The sequence below is a fragment of the Octopus bimaculoides genome, chromosome 9, assembly GCF_046866305.1.
Source record: "Octopus bimaculoides isolate indiv1 chromosome 9, ASM4686630v1, whole genome shotgun sequence".
Classification (NCBI taxonomy): Eukaryota; Metazoa; Mollusca; class Cephalopoda; order Octopoda; family Octopodidae; genus Octopus; species Octopus bimaculoides.
The window spans coordinates 16,620,553-16,640,214 of NC_142936.1; the positions used below are offsets into that span (position 1 = coordinate 16,620,553).

The following is a 19,662-nucleotide window of genomic DNA, read 5'->3' on the forward strand; positions in this document are numbered from 1 at the left end:
TAAAAAATAATTAATCTTTATTATACAATATGTAATATAAAATATACCGAAATAAATCATTATTTATTTCAGAAGCATATAGTGTCAAATATGTACAGTATTTTTCAGATTGGCAATCTTTATGTCTTAACAATCCCAGAGGGAAAAGAATTCATATCAATTAAAGTCTCTTGGTGGGATTGCTTGCGGGGGCCTCAACTGGAACAGCGGCAGCATTTTTTGCGAGGGCTGCAGGTGCAACATCGGCGAGATCGCTTGCGGGGGCCTCAACTGGAACAGCGGCAGCATTTTTTGCGAGGGCTGCAGGTGCAACATCGGCGAGATCGCTTGCGGGGGCCTCAACTGGAACAGCGGCAGCATTTTTTGTCAGGGCTGCAGGTGCAACATCGGCGAGATCGCTTGCGGGGGCCTCAACTGGAACAGCGGCAGCATTTTTTGTCAGGGCTGCAGGTGCAACATCGGCGAGATCGCTTGCGGGGGCCTCAACTGGAACAGCGGCAGCATTTTTTGTCAGGGCTGCAGGTGCAACATCGGCGAGATCGCTTGTGGGGGCCTCAACTGGAACAGCGGCAGCATTTTTTGTCAGGGCTGCAGGTGCAACATCGGCGAGATCGCTTGCGGGGGCCTCAACTGGAACAGCGGCAGCATTTTTTGTCAGGGCTGCAGGTGCAACATCGGCGAGATTGCTTGCGGGGGCCTCAACTGGAACAGCGGCAGCATTTTTTGTCAGGGCTGCAGGTGCAACATCGGCGAGATCGCTTGCGGGGGCCTCAACTGGAACAGCGGCAGCATTTTTTGTCAGGGCTGCAGGTGCAACATCGGCGAGATCGCTTGCGGGGGCTTCAACTGGAACAGCGGCAGCATTTTTTGTCAGGGCTGCAGGTGCAACATCGGCGAGATCGCTTGCGGGGGCCTCAACTGGAACAGCGGCAGCATTTTTTGTCAGGGCTGCAGGTGCAACATCGGCGAGATCGCTTGCGGGGGCCTCAACTGGAACAGCGGCAGCATTTTTTGTCAGGGCTGCAGGTGCAACATCGGCGAGATCGCTTGCGGGGGCCTCAACTGGAACAGCGGCAGCATTTTTTGTCAGGGCTGCAGGTGCAACATCGGCGAGATCGCTTGCGGGGGCCTCAACTGGAACAGCGGCAGCATTTTTTGCGAGGGCTGCAGGTGCAACATCGGCGAGATCGCTTGCGGGGGCCTCAACTGGAACAGCGGCAGCATTTTTTGTCAGGGCTGCAGGTGCAACATCGGCGAGATCGCTTGCGGGGGCCTCAACTGGAACAGCGGCAGCATTTTTTGCGAGGGCTGCAGGTGCAACATCGGCGAGATCGCTTGCGGGGGCCTCAACTGGAACAGCGGCAGCATTTTTTGTCAGGGCTGAAGGTGCAACATCGACAGGTTTAGCTTGCACTGAAATATATAATATAGTGGTAATTATGAGACATATTTTTGTGTTTTGCATAAAGTCACAGATATTTTCAAAATTGGTTAGTACAACAAAACTGTCAGAAGAGACATGTGGTTTATTGAAAGTAATTATAAATTTCCCAGAATTTTTAACTGATTAAGATGTTTTGAGTTTAATGCAAAACTACTAGATTTTTGTGGAAAAATTGCGTTTTTGCGAGAAAGAAATGCTTTCTAATATGCTTAAAGATAACTATTATTTGCTGTATGTATTAATAGTTTATTTTGCAATTTCATTGAATAAATTTTTAGATCTAATTCTAGCTTAGTAAATGAGATCATATGATTAAATAAATGTAAATACTGTTTCATTACATTTGAAACTATTATTAAACATATCGTCTAAAGTAATTTGGATGGTGAGTGAGAAACGGAGTGTCGGATGGTAAATTGCCCACGAAAATGGTCATATTTAGAAACCAGAATGTTCAGAAGAAACCGACACATATAAACATCTAAACTACAGTACGTATAGTGAAAAAGCAATGATAAAAGCTGTGATGAACAATCAAACTATATTTCGCGACTTTACCTATAACAGTTCTGGCAATTCTGAACATTGCCTCCGGAAGCACAATGATTTGATTTCACTTACATCATTATAAAACGTGAGACAATAGAATTTCCCATCTCTTGACTTACCTACACTGACAATGCAGTATTCTTCAAAATGCCACCCACAACTGTTTATGTTTATTCTCGTGATTTATTTATTGACATAGCAAAGCTTAGATGTTCTGGTGGAAACTGAAGTTTTCTAAATCGAAATACATCAGTTTGTTTGAGTGGAATGCTGAGCATAATTTGTCTCATCTTTAGGGCATCCAGCAATATTGACAGTCGGATACAATGTAGTATAAACTTCTTAACCATTAATCTGGTGCCAATGTATGAGTGCAGTTGATCTAAATTAGATAGCGCCATTGTTGGAGATCTTTTAGCAGAAGTCTATGCAACTGTAAATCTCAAGCTTCCAATGAGTTTTAGAATTCTACTGCACAGTGAGTTATTTGTTCCTGATGTGCAATAATGTCTATTGATTTACAGATACGATTATTTTCTAAAAGCTTCTATAAACGTGGCCAGTTGATGTCATTGATCAAAATTTATTTTCCCCTGCTCAGCCACTAATGTGTTAGATAATGAGTTACTGCCTTTAGAGAGACTGGATCTATGACGTCATTACTGATTGTAGAAGATTTTCTTTCTCCAACTGTAAATAAATATTTAACAAATAACCAGATAGTTGATCTTCAAAAGATTGGCTCTCATGTTAGGAGACAACTTGAAGCACAGGCGATTAGCGGGAGCACAGAATATTGATCTTAGTTAAGTTGAGGAAGTCCTATTTTTTCACTTCTTGGCCATTATATATCTTTAAGCTTGTCGATAAGAGTTGCATGGTAGATTTCCTCTGTATTGTCTACTTCCACATTCGAGTACATCTACTGAGTTTGATGTTTGAAATCTTCGGCAAGGTCATCACTTATTAGAGTTAAAGCCGAGGCAAACTACATGGTTCACAGCGTTTCAACGGCATCGTGAAAAGAAACCCAAGATTCTTAGCTGCTTGATATATAAAAGTGTTTAACTATGCAGCATCATCTTGGAAAACATTTACCAGAAATCTCTGCAATGGCTCTCTGTAAATGTATACTCCGCCATTGACTATTCGAACGATGTATATTAGAACGAAATTGGAGACAGAAACATTCCTGAGGAGTACAATATACACTCTTCTGATGGCACTCTCAAAATTTATATCAAATTGGCCACTAACAGGAGCATGTTGCTTTCTTCATCTCCGTTGCTTTCTTCGTGTAAAGTAGGATGGGACCTGATGATACAGCAACATTTTTGCGAAGGGATCATATTGAGCCAGCTTTAAAAATACTGCAAGTGTTGTGCCCCTTGGAGTTTGTGCTTGCTGTTCAGTAGTTGCTAAAATGACCCCAGTGTTTGACCGACACTATATTTTATCGACCCCAGAAGGTTAACATCAGTGATATTTTAACTCCGAATGCAAAGTACCGGAATAAATACTGCAAAAAATTTTATCGGATGTTCTAACGATTCTGTCAGTCCACTGAAAATCAGTGACATTATAACATGGTAGTTCTTTAATTGTATGGACACTACTTCGTCGGATTTAATGTTTTAAATAACATTTTAAATAACAATCTTTTGACGTATCTGTGTTATGAGTTCGCATCATGCGGAAGACGATAAACTAAACTAAAACCAGAAACACGAAGTAGATTCGATCGCCTATGTCCACCTTACAACACAATACTGATTTACTGCTTATGTAAGAGTTCTGATTTATTTCATGAAATTCCAATAAAATCTATAAAATCTAGAGAAAGGTGTATTGGTACTTACCAATTGCAATTATGGAAAGAATGGAAACAAGCAGAGACATATTAGGAGCCATTTCTAGTTGCCTGCCGAAAAAAAAAAAACAATGATATACATACATGTGTGTGTAAGTGAGTGAGTGAATGAGTGAGTGAGTGAGTGTAGAAGTAATGTTTATCGCCACTTCATCATAGCTGTTCCATGTTTAACCCCAGGAGGAGGCCTCTTCCAGCTGGCTATCGATGCAATCTGCACCCGATATGTATTGCAAGCAGAGGACCGAACTCCTACTATCTTCTACTGACAACCACAGGACTGCCAGACCGTCCTGTTTCGAGCTATTTGTGCTCATCCTCAGTGGTGGACACCAGTCCGCCAGAGAGAGTAGTAGTTCGTTCCAGCTGGCAATATATAGAAAAATAAGTGACAACCAGCAACTGATCTTGCAACAAACAAAATAGCAAGGTAGAAAATCTCTATAAGATATGAAAGTAGTAAATATACTGAGAAGTAAGGTTTATCAGCAGGGGACGTAAATGCACCTGCATCGGTTGTCAAGCGATGTTGGGTAGGAACAAACATAGACGGACATATTCACACACATACACTTATATGTATATACATACACATATACACACACACACACACACACACACACACACACACATATATATATATATATATATATATATATATATATATATATATATATATATATACGACGGGCTTTTTTTCAGTTTCCGTCTACTAAATCTACTCACAAGGCTTTGGTCGGCCCGAGGCTATAGTAGAAGACACTTGCCCAAGGTGCCACGCAGTGGGACTGAGCCCGGAGCCATGTGGCTGGTAAGCAAACTACTTACCACACATCCACTCTCTCTCTCTCTCTCTCTCTCTCTCTCTCTCTCTCTATCTATATATATATATATATATATATATATATATATATATATGTGTGTGTGTGTGTGTGTGTGTGTGTGTGTGTGTGTGTGTGTGTGTATATGGAGAGAGAGAGAAGGAGAGTGAGAGAGAATATATGCAAGGAGTTTTCGTCAACTGACGTAATATGATAGGTATGTACTGTAAGTGCTCAGTTTGTTTTACCACTAATTCTCCATCTTAAACTGCAACTAAAAAATGTGGTACTGAGAACGCCTGACAAAGCGGCTAGAAGTGGTTTCTCTTTGAGCGGATGGCTGTCATACTAATTCTTATTTTTTTCTCGATATAAATACCATTACTGAATATGTATTTGTATGCATATAAATATATATACCTTACTGTACGTTAGATTATTGGCTTTATATATATATATATATATATATATATATATATATATATATATATATATACGTGTGTGTGTGTGTGGATCATATTTCTTTCAAACAGACACACACACACACATACACACACATCTGTTTTGTCTGAGATGCCAACAAGTTTGTTGTCACAGATTGTTTTAAATGAAATTAAATTAAATTAAATTAAATTCCTCAACTTTGTCCCATATACTTATCGAATTGGTCGAGTGCGATTGTTACGAATAGGACTGCGGGTCGTTAAATTCACCTTTGATCGTATCAGTTTTTAGTCAGATCAACACTCCCCAATGGAGAAAGACCATGTTACTTGGACATCTTCTCTCATGCAAGACCTCACGATTATATAATCAATGAGGTGATAATGGTTGGATCAGGGATGCTTCCATATAGTTTTGTGGTGGTTGGAGAGTTGGAAAATAGCATTAGTAATCAAAATTCCATATTCATTGCTAAGCGATTGTTGCAGATGGCCGTTTGAGTTTACCTTGCCAACCCCATGATTCCTTAATTACGTCACCCAACATGTAGTAAAATTTGAGTGCAGAACCAGTGGTGACTTGTTCAACGAACAGCGCTTCAAAGAAAAAACTAAGACTTTGATACAAAACAGTTCGATATTTGCTCTTCGCAGACGATTGTGCACTTGTAGCACACACGTTTGAAGACTAGCGATGGATTCTAACCAACAACTCGCGTGCATCGAAGGCTTTCCGTTTGACCATAAGCATCAAGGAAACTGAGTTTGTCCATCAGACCATTCATTACCATCCTCCCTCTGTTGCCCCTACTGTGTGTATGGATGGGATAGCGTTAAAATCTTTCCGCCTTCACTTGTCTTGGTTCCATTATGTTCAGTGATACTAAGATAGATAAAGAAATTGAGTCAAAAATCGAAAAGGCTTAGTTCCACTTTCGGCAAGCTTTATCACAGGCTTTGGAACAGCCCCGACGTATCATTAAAGATGAAAGTCGGTGTGGTATAAGTCGGCGGTTTTGACATCATTGCTTTACAGTGTTGAATCTTGGACCCAGTACCGAAAGCACATCAACTTGCTTGGCGCTTTTCATACGTGATGCTTGCGTACCGAGTGACCATATTCGCAACAGTCACCATATTCGTAAGAGTGAGGTAATAACAAAATGCAATATATCAGGTATTGAAGCCAACCTCATCAAAATACAGCTTAGGTGGTCAGGTTATCTTTCATGTATGAGTGATGTCGGAATTTCAAAGCAACTTCTCTTTGGCCAATTCCTAACAGGTAAGTCAGTTGGAGGGCTACTCTTGCGTTTCAAAGACATGCTAAAAGTAAATCTAAAGTGATACAATATTCCCTTTTCTCGCAGCGTCGTCTATCCAGACTATAAGATGCAAACATTTCGGAGTAGTTACCTGCTTTTCAGTCAATGAAACCGGGCGGTGGATCAGTGAGCTGATAAGAGAGACAATCTCTCTTCTGTTTTTCCACTCAACATACGTCGGCTGGTAGCGCAAATCGACGACTCATCGTAATTAAATAACGGGTGATTGCGCTAAACGGTGATAAGTAAAAATGCAATGTTAATATACCAGTTCGAATTTGCTAAGAGCACTTCAGACTTGTAAATAAGTCATTCGCCGTGTTTTATCGTGGAGAAAATTTCTCGCTATAAGCGTAAATATATATATATATATATATATATATATATATATATATATATATATATATATATATATATATGTGTGTATATATATATATATATATATATATATTTATATATATATATATATATATATATATATATATGTGTGTATATATATATATATATATATATATATTTATATATATATATATATATATATATATATATATATATATATATATATATATAATGTTATGCTGACACAGTGACCTACTACCCGGAGTTTCTCCGATATGTTGCTATTTCCCAGACAGAAATAAACTACACTGCATATTTATGTTCACAAGTCGTAATATTACTTTTACTCTTTGCAGCATTATCATTATTGTTACACAACTACCTGTTGCATCAATCTCGTATTTTTTAAAAGCGTGATCTCGTACTTTCTCACGGTTGCTAAAACGTCAAGTGTAAAGTGTTGCACGTTACGATTGCGTCATGTGATTCAATTAATCATTATTGTTACTTGCTTTTTAGTATTCTAACTTTTTAATAAATAAATTAATTGAAGTAGAGCCTCATAAATTTCGATGTGAAGGTCTTTAGCAAAGTTTCCAATTAGCGCTTATCAAATATTAATTTAAAATAGCATTTTTACCATTTATAACATAAGTACAGAGTCACAAATCTATTGTAGGGGTTTAAAGCAGTCGATTATGCATTGTACTCGATATTTTGTTAGTAGCTTAGTTTCTTGATCCTAAACAGTTTCATAATAAATTCACAAAACAGTTGTACGAGAAACACTTTGATGGACTTTGTCCGATGCTCTGTCAAGTCTACCGTCTAGCTCCTTTTTACCAAAATATAAAAAAGAAAACTTACCTATTTATTCACTGACAGATTAACGTGGAAAATACTGATGCGATGTTGGTGCGGTGTTTCTGGCGAAGAACAGAAAACGCTGACTGATTTTGTGAAGGAACTCTCCTGTATTTATAGGCAGAGACGTGCGTTTAAAATGAATATAGTCTTTTCTAAGGAACTTTTTGTCCACTATTCACTAAAACGAAAACAAGTGAGCTACTGAAAAGACAATCCCTTTCTTTGTTCTTAAACTGGAGAAATTATATGTAGGACGGTGGAATTGTTTTTAAACTAAAGAAATATGTAGGATGGTAGAAAATAAAATCACAATAGATGCAGGAACTAAAGGAGTGACAAAAATTTTAGAAAAGACATAGGTAATTTAAAATAAAACCCTTATAAATGCAGCGGCAAAAGGTAGGGCAAAGTCTCCTGTACAATGTTCTCATGTTCTATGTATTTTACAATGTTTTGATTCACACGATCTATTGTAAACGTTATTTCACCTTTCAAATTATACGGCCTTGACGTTGAATGATACAACGTCACTTTTCTAAACTACAATCTTCAATAGTAAATGTAAGAAAACCCGGAATTTATTTATATTTTAAAAAATAATGATTTCGCTTTCTGTCTAACCGGTGATTAACAGTAAGTCCTCAAACCAACACAAAGATCCTCCTTCATACTTATTTTTTTAAAAACAGGAACTTTTATGTAAACTACGGAGGTGGTATAGATATCACGTTGATATACATGTGTGTATTTTACCGGCCCAAGTTGTCAGATTATTGAACTTCCAAAATGGTAGCTCAATGGTTCGTACCCCGTCATCGGCACTATATTTTGTACTTAATCAAAATATCTTAATTTATGTTGGCCATTTTAATAAAGTTGGATATAGGTACCTAGTGGGGTTGTTATTACTGTCGTTGCTTTTAAGCCAGAATCAATTCTGATAAAGCAGAACTATGAACAAACCAATTTTAAAACAACCAGGAAGGAAATAAGCTATGTAGTATGAAATTTGCTTACCAACCACAGTATTCTGGGTTCAGTTACACAGCTTGACGCCTTGAGCAAGTGTCTCCTATAACAACCCGGACCGACTAAAGCCCTTGTGAGTAGATTTGGTAGGCAAAAACTGCAAAAAAAAAGAGACCTGTCGTATATGTGTGTACCTTTCTTTTTGCGTTTGACCCCACCACATTTCAGAACTTGTGTTTGGCCCCTACTCCAAATTTCAGGCTTCGTGCCTTTAGTAGAAAGGATTATTATTATTATTATTTATATGGAGACTAGGTGGCGAACTGGCAGAACCGTTAGCATTCCGGTATTCTGTCTGTAAGGCTGACTTTGCCTTCTATTTTTAATCGTTCCCAAGGCATCTCATTATGGAAAGTGTTTCTTTTTTCAATCTCACATTCTGTTTATCTCTATTTTCAGATCTTTGTATTTGGGTAGTTCTTTCATTTCATTTAAAGATTTAATACCATCTTTGATATTGGTATAAAGGATACATTAATCATCATCATCATCATCATTATTAAGGCGGCGAGCAGACAGAATCGTTAGCACGCCGGTATTCTGTCTGTAAGGCTGACTTTGCCTTCTATTTTTAATCGTTCCCAAGGCATCTCATTATGGAAAGTGTTTCTTTTTTCAATCTCACATTCTGTTTATCTCTATTTTCAGATCTTTGTATTTGGGTAGTTCTTTCATTTCATTTAAAGATTTAATACCATCTTTGATATTGGTATAAAGGATACATTAATCATCATCATCATCATCATTATTAAGGCGGCGAGCAGACAGAATCGTTAGCACGCCGGGCAAAATGCTTAACGGCATTTCGTTTGTCTTTACGTTCTGAGTTCAAATTCCACCGCGGTCGACTTTGCATTTCATCCTTTCGGATCGATAAATTAAGTACCAGTCATGTACTGGAGTCGATATAATCGACTAGTCCTCTCCCGCAAAACTTCAGGGCTTGTGCCTTTTGGAGAAAGGATTATCATTATCATCAAGGCGGTGAGCAGGCAGAATCGTTAGCACGCCGGACAAAGTGCTTAGCAGCATTTCGTCCGTCTCTACATTTTGAGTTCAAATTCCTCCGAGGTCGACTTTGCCTTTCATCCTTTCGGGGTCGATAAATTAAGTACCAGTCATGTACTGGAGTCGATGTAATTGACTAGTCCCCTCACGCAAAATTTCAGGCCTTGTGTCTTTAGTAGAAAGGATTATTATTATTATTATTAGTAGTAGTAGTAGTAGTAGTAGTAGTAGTAGTATTGTTGTTGTTGTTGTTGTTTTTATTGTTATTATTATTATTGTTATTATTATTGTTGTTATTGTTGTTGTTGCTATTATTATTATTATTATTATTATTATTATTATTATTATTATTATTATTGAGTGAGGTAAAATATATGAAGCCCATTATACCCATCATGACTACCCGTCTGATAAGGGTACACTAGGCACATGCATCACAACCATATGTGCGCGACATGGTGATCTCATATCAAGATAAACAGCGCATGACCTTGCAGGTGGAGCCCAATAAGAATTTTCTTCAGGTCAAGTAGCCCATCCCGCTCAAAAGGTCCCTGAATAAAGTTTGTTTAAGGATTTTGAGCAAAACACCCATGTTTCCAAAGGTGAATTATTCAAACTCCAAAACTACCTCTCAACAGATGGCTATGATGCTCCCCCACTACTTCTGCTCATGATCAGAGATGCACATATCGTCAACCACTAAGGGTCATGCTCAACTGGTTAAGGTCAAACAACTGACAAGCAAATATGTGGTATTAAGCAGAATATTTGCCGTAGCCCATCTTTTTATACCAAGACAAAACAATGTACTATTATTATTATTATTATTATTATTATTATTATTATTATTATTATTATTATTATCATTATTATCATCATCATTATTATTATTCTTATTTTTATTATTGTATTAAATCTCGCAGCTTATTTTGCTGGATATGATGGAAAGTGTCAGCTGTCCACAGCCAGAAGACTAAGGTGACCCTTGTTTACTGGTCATGCTTCAAGAACCCTGCGAAGAATTCTTGCAGCTCCAAGCAATGATATTATTATTATTATTATTATTATTATTATTATTATTATTATTATTATTATCATTATTCAGTAGTTTTATTTTTATAACGTGCTTTCACTTCACTACCGAGCGCAGCTCTGTGTGCCTTGGTTATGTGCTGTGGTTTGCTGTGATGCTCTTATGTTTACTGTATTGAAAGTGTTTTGCGTAGAATGTGTGCAGTGCCCAGTAGTGCAATTTTCTGTATGTTATATATATTTGTAAGTCCTGGTGTTTTTGTTATGTATTTCTCTGGATATTTTTTTTATTATACCTAACGCACCTACTATGATAGGAATTGTTTCTGTTTTTAGATTCCACATTCGGGTTACCTCTATTTCCAGGTTTTTGCATTTTGAAAGTTTCTCCATTTCTTTTAGGGAAACGTTGTCATCTGCTGGTATTAATACATGAATTAGAAAGCATTGTTTTCCTTCATGATCTTTGACAACTATATCTGGCCTATTGGCCTTAATTTCTCTATCTGTGTGTATTGGCATATCCCAGAGTATGATTGCTTTCTCGTTTTCTGTGACCTTTTCTGACGTGTGTTTATACCATCTTTTTTCTGTTGTTATTCCAGTGTTGGCATAGCTTCCAGTGTATATATTATTATTATTATTATTATTATTATTATTATTATTATTATTATTATTATTATTATTATTTTCATTTACACAAAACAGATTAGCCTTAATATTGGGCTACAAGTAACCTTAGATGCCAAGAACCCTCCTAAGTATCCTAGCTATCCCTAATAACACTGGAGCTGCACTAATCTGGGTTTTATACCTATTTCCTCTATCCATCTGTTCAAATATTTAGGGATAGTTCCTAACGCACCCTGTAGAACGCCTTTACGGACCCGGATTTTCCAGGGCCGCCAAGAGCGCACCGGACGCCGCCCGAGATGCGGCGCTCTACAGGGGTACATTTTACCCGCACCTTTCATAGTCTCTGTAATTCAATGGATAGGCCTTGATACTTTGCTATCTTTTCTATACCTCTCATATTGATTTATTTCATCATTTGGGACTGTAAAGTTAATCATCTGGCACTTTCTACTGTCTTTGTCCACTACCAAATCAGGCCTTCTAGCTTCTATTACTCTGTTAGTTTGAATGTTAAAGTCCCACAATATCTTATATTTTTTCTTTATGTTCATACCATTTGTCAGTAAGGTCAAATCCTAGCTTTCTACATAACTCCCAGTGGTTTACTCTCCGTAGGTTATCATGTCTTTTCTGGTATTCTTTCTGTGCCAGCATGCTACATTCACTTATATGAGTAACACTTTCCTCTTTTGATTTGCATAATCTACATTGGGAATCTACTTAGTTTTTGTCTATTTTGGGTTTTATCCAATTAGTCCTTAATTCTTGATCTTATGCAGCTACTAAAAAACTTTGTGTCTCCCTCTTCAGCTTTCCTTTCTGCAAACATAACCATATCTCATTAGTACTATTTGCTGCAACTATCTTTGGAAATCTACCGCGCAAAGCTTTCTCCTGCCAGTCAGATGACTTTTGTTCTTTTTTCTAGTTTTTGTTTCATTTCGCTTTTTAGTTTCCCTATGTCCTGCTGCTACTCTAGCAGCTCTTGGTAAACTTTCTTCACTATTACCTACATAGGAGTCTATATCTACTCTGGCTAACTCCACGCAATCTTAGCCCTCTTCCACCTTCCTCAGGTATATTCAGTCAAGACAGAGGTTAACATTTTATACATTGTTGTTAAGCAGGTTATGGGTCTATAATATTTTGGTTCATTTGTTTCTTCATTTTCTAGAAGTAGGAATGTTACGCCATTAACTAGCCAAGAGAGAATCATACTAGGTTGTTGCAAAACAATGTTGTGAAGCTTTGTTAGCAGTTCATGGCTCTCTGGGAAAGCATTCAACCAGAAGTTAAGAATCTTATCCTTTCCTGGAGACTTCCATTTGCTTGACTTCCTGAGAGTAGATCTTACAACATCTATCTTGATACCCTCCCATTTTTGCTCTTCTAAGAAGTCTAAGTCTGTAGATATTTTATCAATCCAAGGGGCATTTTCATTGTGCTTTTTCTTCTGCCCAAATTTTATTCCAAAATTCCTGCACTTCTTTTGATGGGAAAGACTTTATTGTAACTTGTATTTTCCCTATTTTCTAGTAAAGATTTTTTGAGTCATTTTTTAACATGTCCTTGAAGAATCTAACGCGACTTTCATACCTTGCTATGCGGGCGGCTTTAGCACATACCTTTTGCTTGACAGTTTCTATGGTGGTATCGATGTCAAATATAGTTTTCATATATTTTTTTTATAATATTCGGGTTTTTGTAGGTTTGATAGTCTTGTAGGCTTGATAGTCTTACGCGCACTTTCCATGGTCTCTGTAATTCAATGGCATAGCTTCCAGTGTATATTATTATTATTATTATTATTATTATTATTATTATTATTATTATTATTATTATTATTATTATCATTATTATTATTTATTATTATTATTAAGGCGGCGAGCTGACAGAATCGTTAGCATGCCGGGTGAAATGCGTTATGAGTTCTACGTTCTTAGTTCAAATTCTGCCGAGGTCGACTTTGCCTTTTATCCTTTCGGAGTCGATAAATTCAGTACCAGTGAAGCACTGGGGTAGACGTAATCGACTAGCTCACACCCCAAAAATTTCAGGCCTTGTGCCTATCGTAGAAAAGATTGTTATTATTACTGTTGTTGTTATTATTGTTGTTGTTGTCTTTGTTGTTGCTGTTGTTATTATTATACGAAAGCTATTACTTGCTAATTAATTAACAGAAATATTAACCTGGCATTGGTGACAAGTCTCCTCAAATCACAAATGTTGTTTCAGAGTTCTCGCAGAATAAATATGCCTCTTTTTTGCATGTTAACATAACGCATCTCAATTTCAGTACCCTTCAGATTCTTAGGTAATGGTTTGAGTACATCAATAACTAGAACAACAATTTTCACCCTTATGTTTCACATTCTTTTCATCCCATTAACTGGATCCTGATATTTTTTCAATTTCCTCAGTCTCTTTGATATCCATTATACTATCATACGGGATTGCAAAGTCAATGATCTCACACTATTGCTCTCTCTATCTCTCTCTCTCTCTCTCTCTCTCTCTCTCTCTCTCTCTCTTTCTCTTCCATGACCATCTCCGCGCTCCTTGCTTCAACAGTAAGATCATTATCTATGGAGAAATTCATAAACCCATGTAAATATCATTCACCATTTTAGCCTCTGTTTCCATCACTTCAAATCCACAAATTCGACTCTAAAAAATTAGTGCATTCTCTTACCGGTACAGCCATGTCTACATTTGTACTCTTTTTATGCTAGCTTACTGCATTGACTTGTGTTCAAATACCATTGAGCTCGACTCTGCCTAACATTCATTCGGGGTCGATAAGATGTCAGACACACGCCTTTCGTGTTTATTTAAATAGATTTGATGTTCTTTAATATTTATAAAGGACTTGAAAGCTTCCTTCGCATCATTATATCTGTTATTTTGATATCAGTATCACTTCCCAGAATGGACCATCACTAGAGCGATAACCGAATTTTAAATTTTTATTTAAATTTATCAAACTTTTATTAATTATTTTAGAAGGCGTGGCTGTGTGGTATGAAGCTTGCTTCCCAACCGCATGGTTCCAGGTTCAGTTGCACTACGTGGCACTTCAGCCAAGAGTCTTTTACTATAATTTCAGGCCGATTAAAGCCTTCTGAGATGATTTTGTAAATGGAAACTGAAAGTAACCCGTCGTTTGTATTAGTCCCCCACCACCACTTAACAACCGATGTTGGTATGTTTACGTCCCCGTAACCTAGCGGTTCGGCAAAAGAACCCAATAGAATAAGTGCTGAGTTTGAAATTAAAGTCCTGGGTCGATTTGTTCAACTGAAAAGCATTTCAAGGCGGTGCCCCAGTATGGCCGCAGCCAAGTTACTGAAACAAGTAAAAGAAGAAGAGAAAAAAAGAAATTTTTCACTATAGGAAAGCAAAAATTAAGTACAAAAACTGGTTTGTTTCAGATGTTTGTTTATTTCAATAGATTTATGCAATGTACACTATAATAACTAAAATTTGGTTGGTTGTGATGACTTCAGTTCCGAGAATGACATGCATTATTAAACTGTATTTAAGGTGGCGAGCTGGCAGAATCGTTAGCCTGCTGAGTGAAATGGTTATTGGTATTTCGTCCAACCTTGCGTTCTGAGTCGTCGAGGTCGGCTTTGCCATCTATCCTTTCGGTGCCGATGAAATAAATACCAGTTACGCACTAGGGTCGATGTAATCGACTTGTGCTATAGTAGAAAGGATTATTAAATTGGATTAGTCAGTGAATTATATTTATATTCTTGTCGTCAGCTGTGGTGATTTTGTCGCTGTTCTTCAAGAATCCCTCGATGTTTGGGTCAAAGTTGATCAAAATAAGTAGATATTTTTACAAGACAAGCTATGGAAGAATTCAGCCTTCTTTCTACCTTGGTGCGGCCCCTGGAACGAAGTCTGATGGTAGGGTGTCTGGGACGTGGGCGGGTACATCATGGGCAAGTGCGGCACCTGGAAACTTGACTGAGTTTGCAACTTCAGCACCATAGGCGTTGTTTACTAAAATATGAATGTCGACACATTAATATATATATATATATATATATATATATATATATATATATATATATATATATTTATATAAATATTTAAATATTGTATATATCTATTTATATATATATATATATATATATATATATATATATATATATATATATATATATATATATATATATATATATTTATATAAATAAGGATAAGATCGGTATTTAAAATATTGATCTTATCAAGTGGTCAGCATGGGAATAAAAACCATCAAAGGTAATAATTATTTAAAATTATAATACAGGGTATCAAGAGATACCACCACGCTGAAAAAATAGCAGTCAAATCCTGACTCCAAAACCACAATAAATGTCCGCAAGGCACGATTAGCGAAGACGAAGACCAAATAAACCAGTAAAAATAATAAGATAATTTCAAATCCTGGATTTCTGGCTTTGCATAAATGCTCTGCCTTCATCAGTGAAATATACTCAAGTACATAAATACAAATACATGTATATAAACAGTATACTTACATATACGGACGTATACATACATATATATGCACGTATGCACACGACTAGCTTAAATAGCCCGCCTAAACAACTTCTCGTGCGATTCCGGACAGGATATCAGCGCAGTAAATACACTGACAAAACTAATTTATATAAATAAGGATAAGATCGGTATTTAAAATATTGATATTGAAGTTGTTTAGGCGGGCTATTTAAGCTAGTCGTGTGCATACGTGCATATATATGTATGTATACGTCCGTATATGTAAGTATACTGCTTATATGCATGTATTTGTATTTATGTACTTGAGTATATTTCACTGATGAAGGCAGAGCATTTATGCAAAGCCAGAAATCCAGGATTTGAAATTATCTTATTATTTTTACTGGTTTATTTGGTCTTCGTCTTCGCTAATCGTGCCTTGCGGACATTTATTGTGGTTTTGGAGTCAGGATTTGACTGCTATTTTTTCAGCGTGGTGGTATCTCTTGATACCCTGTATTATAATTTTAAATAATTATATATATATATATATATATATATATATATATATATATATACAGGGTAAAGACCAAGTTTCTATCCGAGGCGCAGCCCGTTCAGGGAATCAAATTCACTATCTCATGATTGTGAGCCCAACACTCTAATCACTAAGCCATGCGCCTTTACGTGTATATATTCCTTTACTGTTGATTGTCGGGATAAAGACGGCTCAGTAGCATAGTAGAGATTAATAATATATTTTATTTTTGTTGATTCAATCTGTTGCTACTTTGAGTTTCGTCTGTGGATGCACAGGGTATTTAGGCAAGCTATGCCACATGCATAAATTTGTACACTTTTAATGTGTACAAATTATGTAAATCCAAGTAATTAGCTTCATGTGGCATGAATAATATCTAGTGTTGTATTATATGAAAGTTAAAGAAATGTATCCATACTTACCAATTGTAAACAGGCAAAGAAAAGCAAACAGCAGTAACATTGTGACCTTCATTGTTTTTTATCTGTAGAAAAAAACAACAACAATGAATACAACAACAAGTTTTACTTGCCAACTCATAATGATTACAAGGTGATGATTATTAGTTGGTGTCTTAGTCTAACTCTGATTGGTCCTGGTTACGTAAGACTATGATCAAAGATCACTGGCATAGGGCATGTAAAACAGCAATTAACAATTTGTCATTTCCTTTATAAAAACAAAATTCATTATTCTTATGGGGAGTAAGCTGCTATTTCTAGTAAGCCAAGATGACATATATATATATATATATATATATCTATATATATATATATATATATATATATATATATATATATATATATATATATATATAGGCTCCTCCCGTTAAATTGTTTTAATTGATAGTAGTTATGACTTCTGGGATTTTATTGAAAACTTCACCAACGTCATCATAGTAAATAGATTATAGTTATGGCTAACTCCTAGTTATCCTGTTTTATGTGTTGCTGTTATACAATATCAGCTAACTTATGTACGACATTTATGAAGTCAGTTCAATAATATGCTGAAATTTACAGATTCATCGCTCCAGCTAAACCGTGATTCCACCTAGAACTACATTGCACAATCCGACATGCAGTGTGAATGTCGAGACATTGTATCATCTTGTTATATTTCTTTCTGCATCTGTCCGCGAGTAGATTTTGGGTAATGGCCAAGATAATAGATTAGATAGACTTTTAGAGAATGGTAGCTGTTATTCTTCCCTTTAAACTATCGCTTGATCTAATAGAAATAGAAACCAAATCACCTTCAAAATTCACACTTTACTACTAAAATTTGATGAATGTAGTTCATTGTAAATACATCACAGTAGATTTCATCACAGAAAATTAAATCAAATGTATCACCGCCTGTTAATTTCATCTGATATTTCGAGACGATAGATTGTCCGTAAATTCATTGGTATACCGGACACATCGTTTTAAAATTAATCATCATGCATTTTATTCACAGTACAAATTCATCGCTAAACATTATTTACTGTTTTGCTTTGTATTGTAAATAAACAGCATTTCATTAACAATGAAGCAGAAATTCTAAAGCGAAACATTTGCATTTACAATTAGAAAATTTTCACAATACTTAGAAAAAGGAATCATCGAGAACTGAAGTAATGCTCGCAATAATTTTGCACAAAATAATTTTACACAAAATATTTTACACAAAATATTGAATAGAACTTACCTGTCGATTGACTGGAAATGTAAACTGATTCTTCAAAAATTATACCCCTATATTTATATAAACCTGAAAACATCTGTTTTAAATCAGCTGTGACATCAAGCGTGATATTTTGTATCTAAGAGATTATAAACAATAGAGTAAGTCTGTAAATAATAAATGCTTTTATTGTTATCGTGGTAAGCATTTTTATAGACTATTGTTCGTTAAATCGTACTTATTTTGCTGAATCTTTCTTAACCAACTAATCTTTTAAAACCAACTAAAGCCTCTTAAATGCATGACTGAATACCAAACATCAATATATGGATTACTGTTTTATAAAGATTAAAGGCTATCTTTTATTAATTAATGCTGTTATTTTAATCAGCTCAAATCCCGGAAACATTGATAGTCAATGAATGTCAAAATCACATAGAATTGGAATCAGAAGAATTCTTAGAACGTTTCTTCCCTCCCCAATTTAAAGTAGTAAATCGTTTGACCACATTTTTTGTGATCCTAATTGTTAAAGTAGCTTCATAGTTAGACATCAATTAGCAAATATATACTATAGTCAAAGACCACCAACTGTAAAATTGTCGTGATTAGAATTATTGTATATCTAAAAGAAATCTCAAAAAAACTGATGGAAAATAGTGTGCAATAATTACAAAAAAGATACGAGTTCCTGTCTATCTTAAAAGGGACTGGGAAGATATGGGAAGATAGAAAATAACGCTGAAGGGATTTTTTCATAGAAAATAACAAACGAAATTTAGAAGATAATTAAGAATGTAAAGCATTATATATGCAAAATACTCTTAATGAAAAATTGTACCTAAGTGTGTTATTAGACTTCCTAATGGCGAACCAAGTAAGTATCCAAGATGAAATTTTGAAGGGACATATTCGTTAAAAATGATACTATTAGCGGCGGAGGCAGTATTAATACCGAGAGTTACTATATATCGCCACTCAAACGTGGATGTTATGCTAGAATAAACTTTACTGCAGTAGATACCATGAGAGAAACTCTCCTATAGGCTTTTGGTGCAAAATGCACTCTTGTGAATATCACTAGCGGAGAGATAAATTCCCACCAACTCCAGCACCAAGACCACCAGCTCACGGGATTTCTACCTTCTTTTGTCTTGTCAATGATAGACACTCGACCGTTAGCGATAGCAGTTACTTATCTCTTTCAGTATATATAGAAATTCAGTGCCAGATTGATGTAACGATTAAACAGTGAAATTATTAATAATATACACTGAATACAAGTGTGTGTGTGTGTGTGTGAGACTGTGTTTGACAACCGATGCTTGTTTACGTCCCCGCGACTTTGTGGTTCGCCAAAAGTGAATAAGTAGCGGAATAAGTACTTTGAAAATAAGTACTTGGGATCAATTTATTCAAGTAAACCTTTCGAGGTGGTATTCCAGCATCAACCGCAGTCCAATATCTAAAGACAAGAAAAAAATTAAAGTAAAAATTAGACGTAAAATATTTCTTGCAAGTAGAGCGGACCACTTAGACGTTGTTTTAATCAACTATTGACGGATGAAAGATAACACCAACTCGGCCAGTCGT

General features: G+C 36.1%; 1 protein-coding gene and 1 long non-coding RNA gene across 2 annotated transcripts; both read right to left on the reverse strand.

Moving 5' to 3' along the window:
• LOC106869653 (uncharacterized) lies at positions 1-7,755 on the reverse strand. The gene is made up of 3 exons (XM_089357187.1): positions 7,659-7,755; positions 3,853-3,914; positions 1-1,413 (listed from the first exon to the last, which is right to left on the reverse strand). The coding sequence occupies exons 2-3, from the start codon at positions 3,902-3,904 to the stop codon at positions 161-163; spliced, it is 1,305 nt and encodes a 434-aa protein (XP_089213313.1). The 5' UTR covers positions 3,905-3,914; positions 7,659-7,755; the 3' UTR covers positions 1-160.
• Positions 7,756-14,787: 7,032 nt separating this feature from the next.
• LOC106869656 (uncharacterized) lies at positions 14,788-16,899 on the reverse strand. The gene is made up of 2 exons (XR_001409425.3): positions 16,824-16,899; positions 14,788-15,377 (listed from the first exon to the last, which is right to left on the reverse strand). It is a non-coding gene; the product is annotated as an uncharacterized LOC106869656 (long non-coding RNA).
• Positions 16,900-19,662: the final 2,763 nt, after the last annotated feature.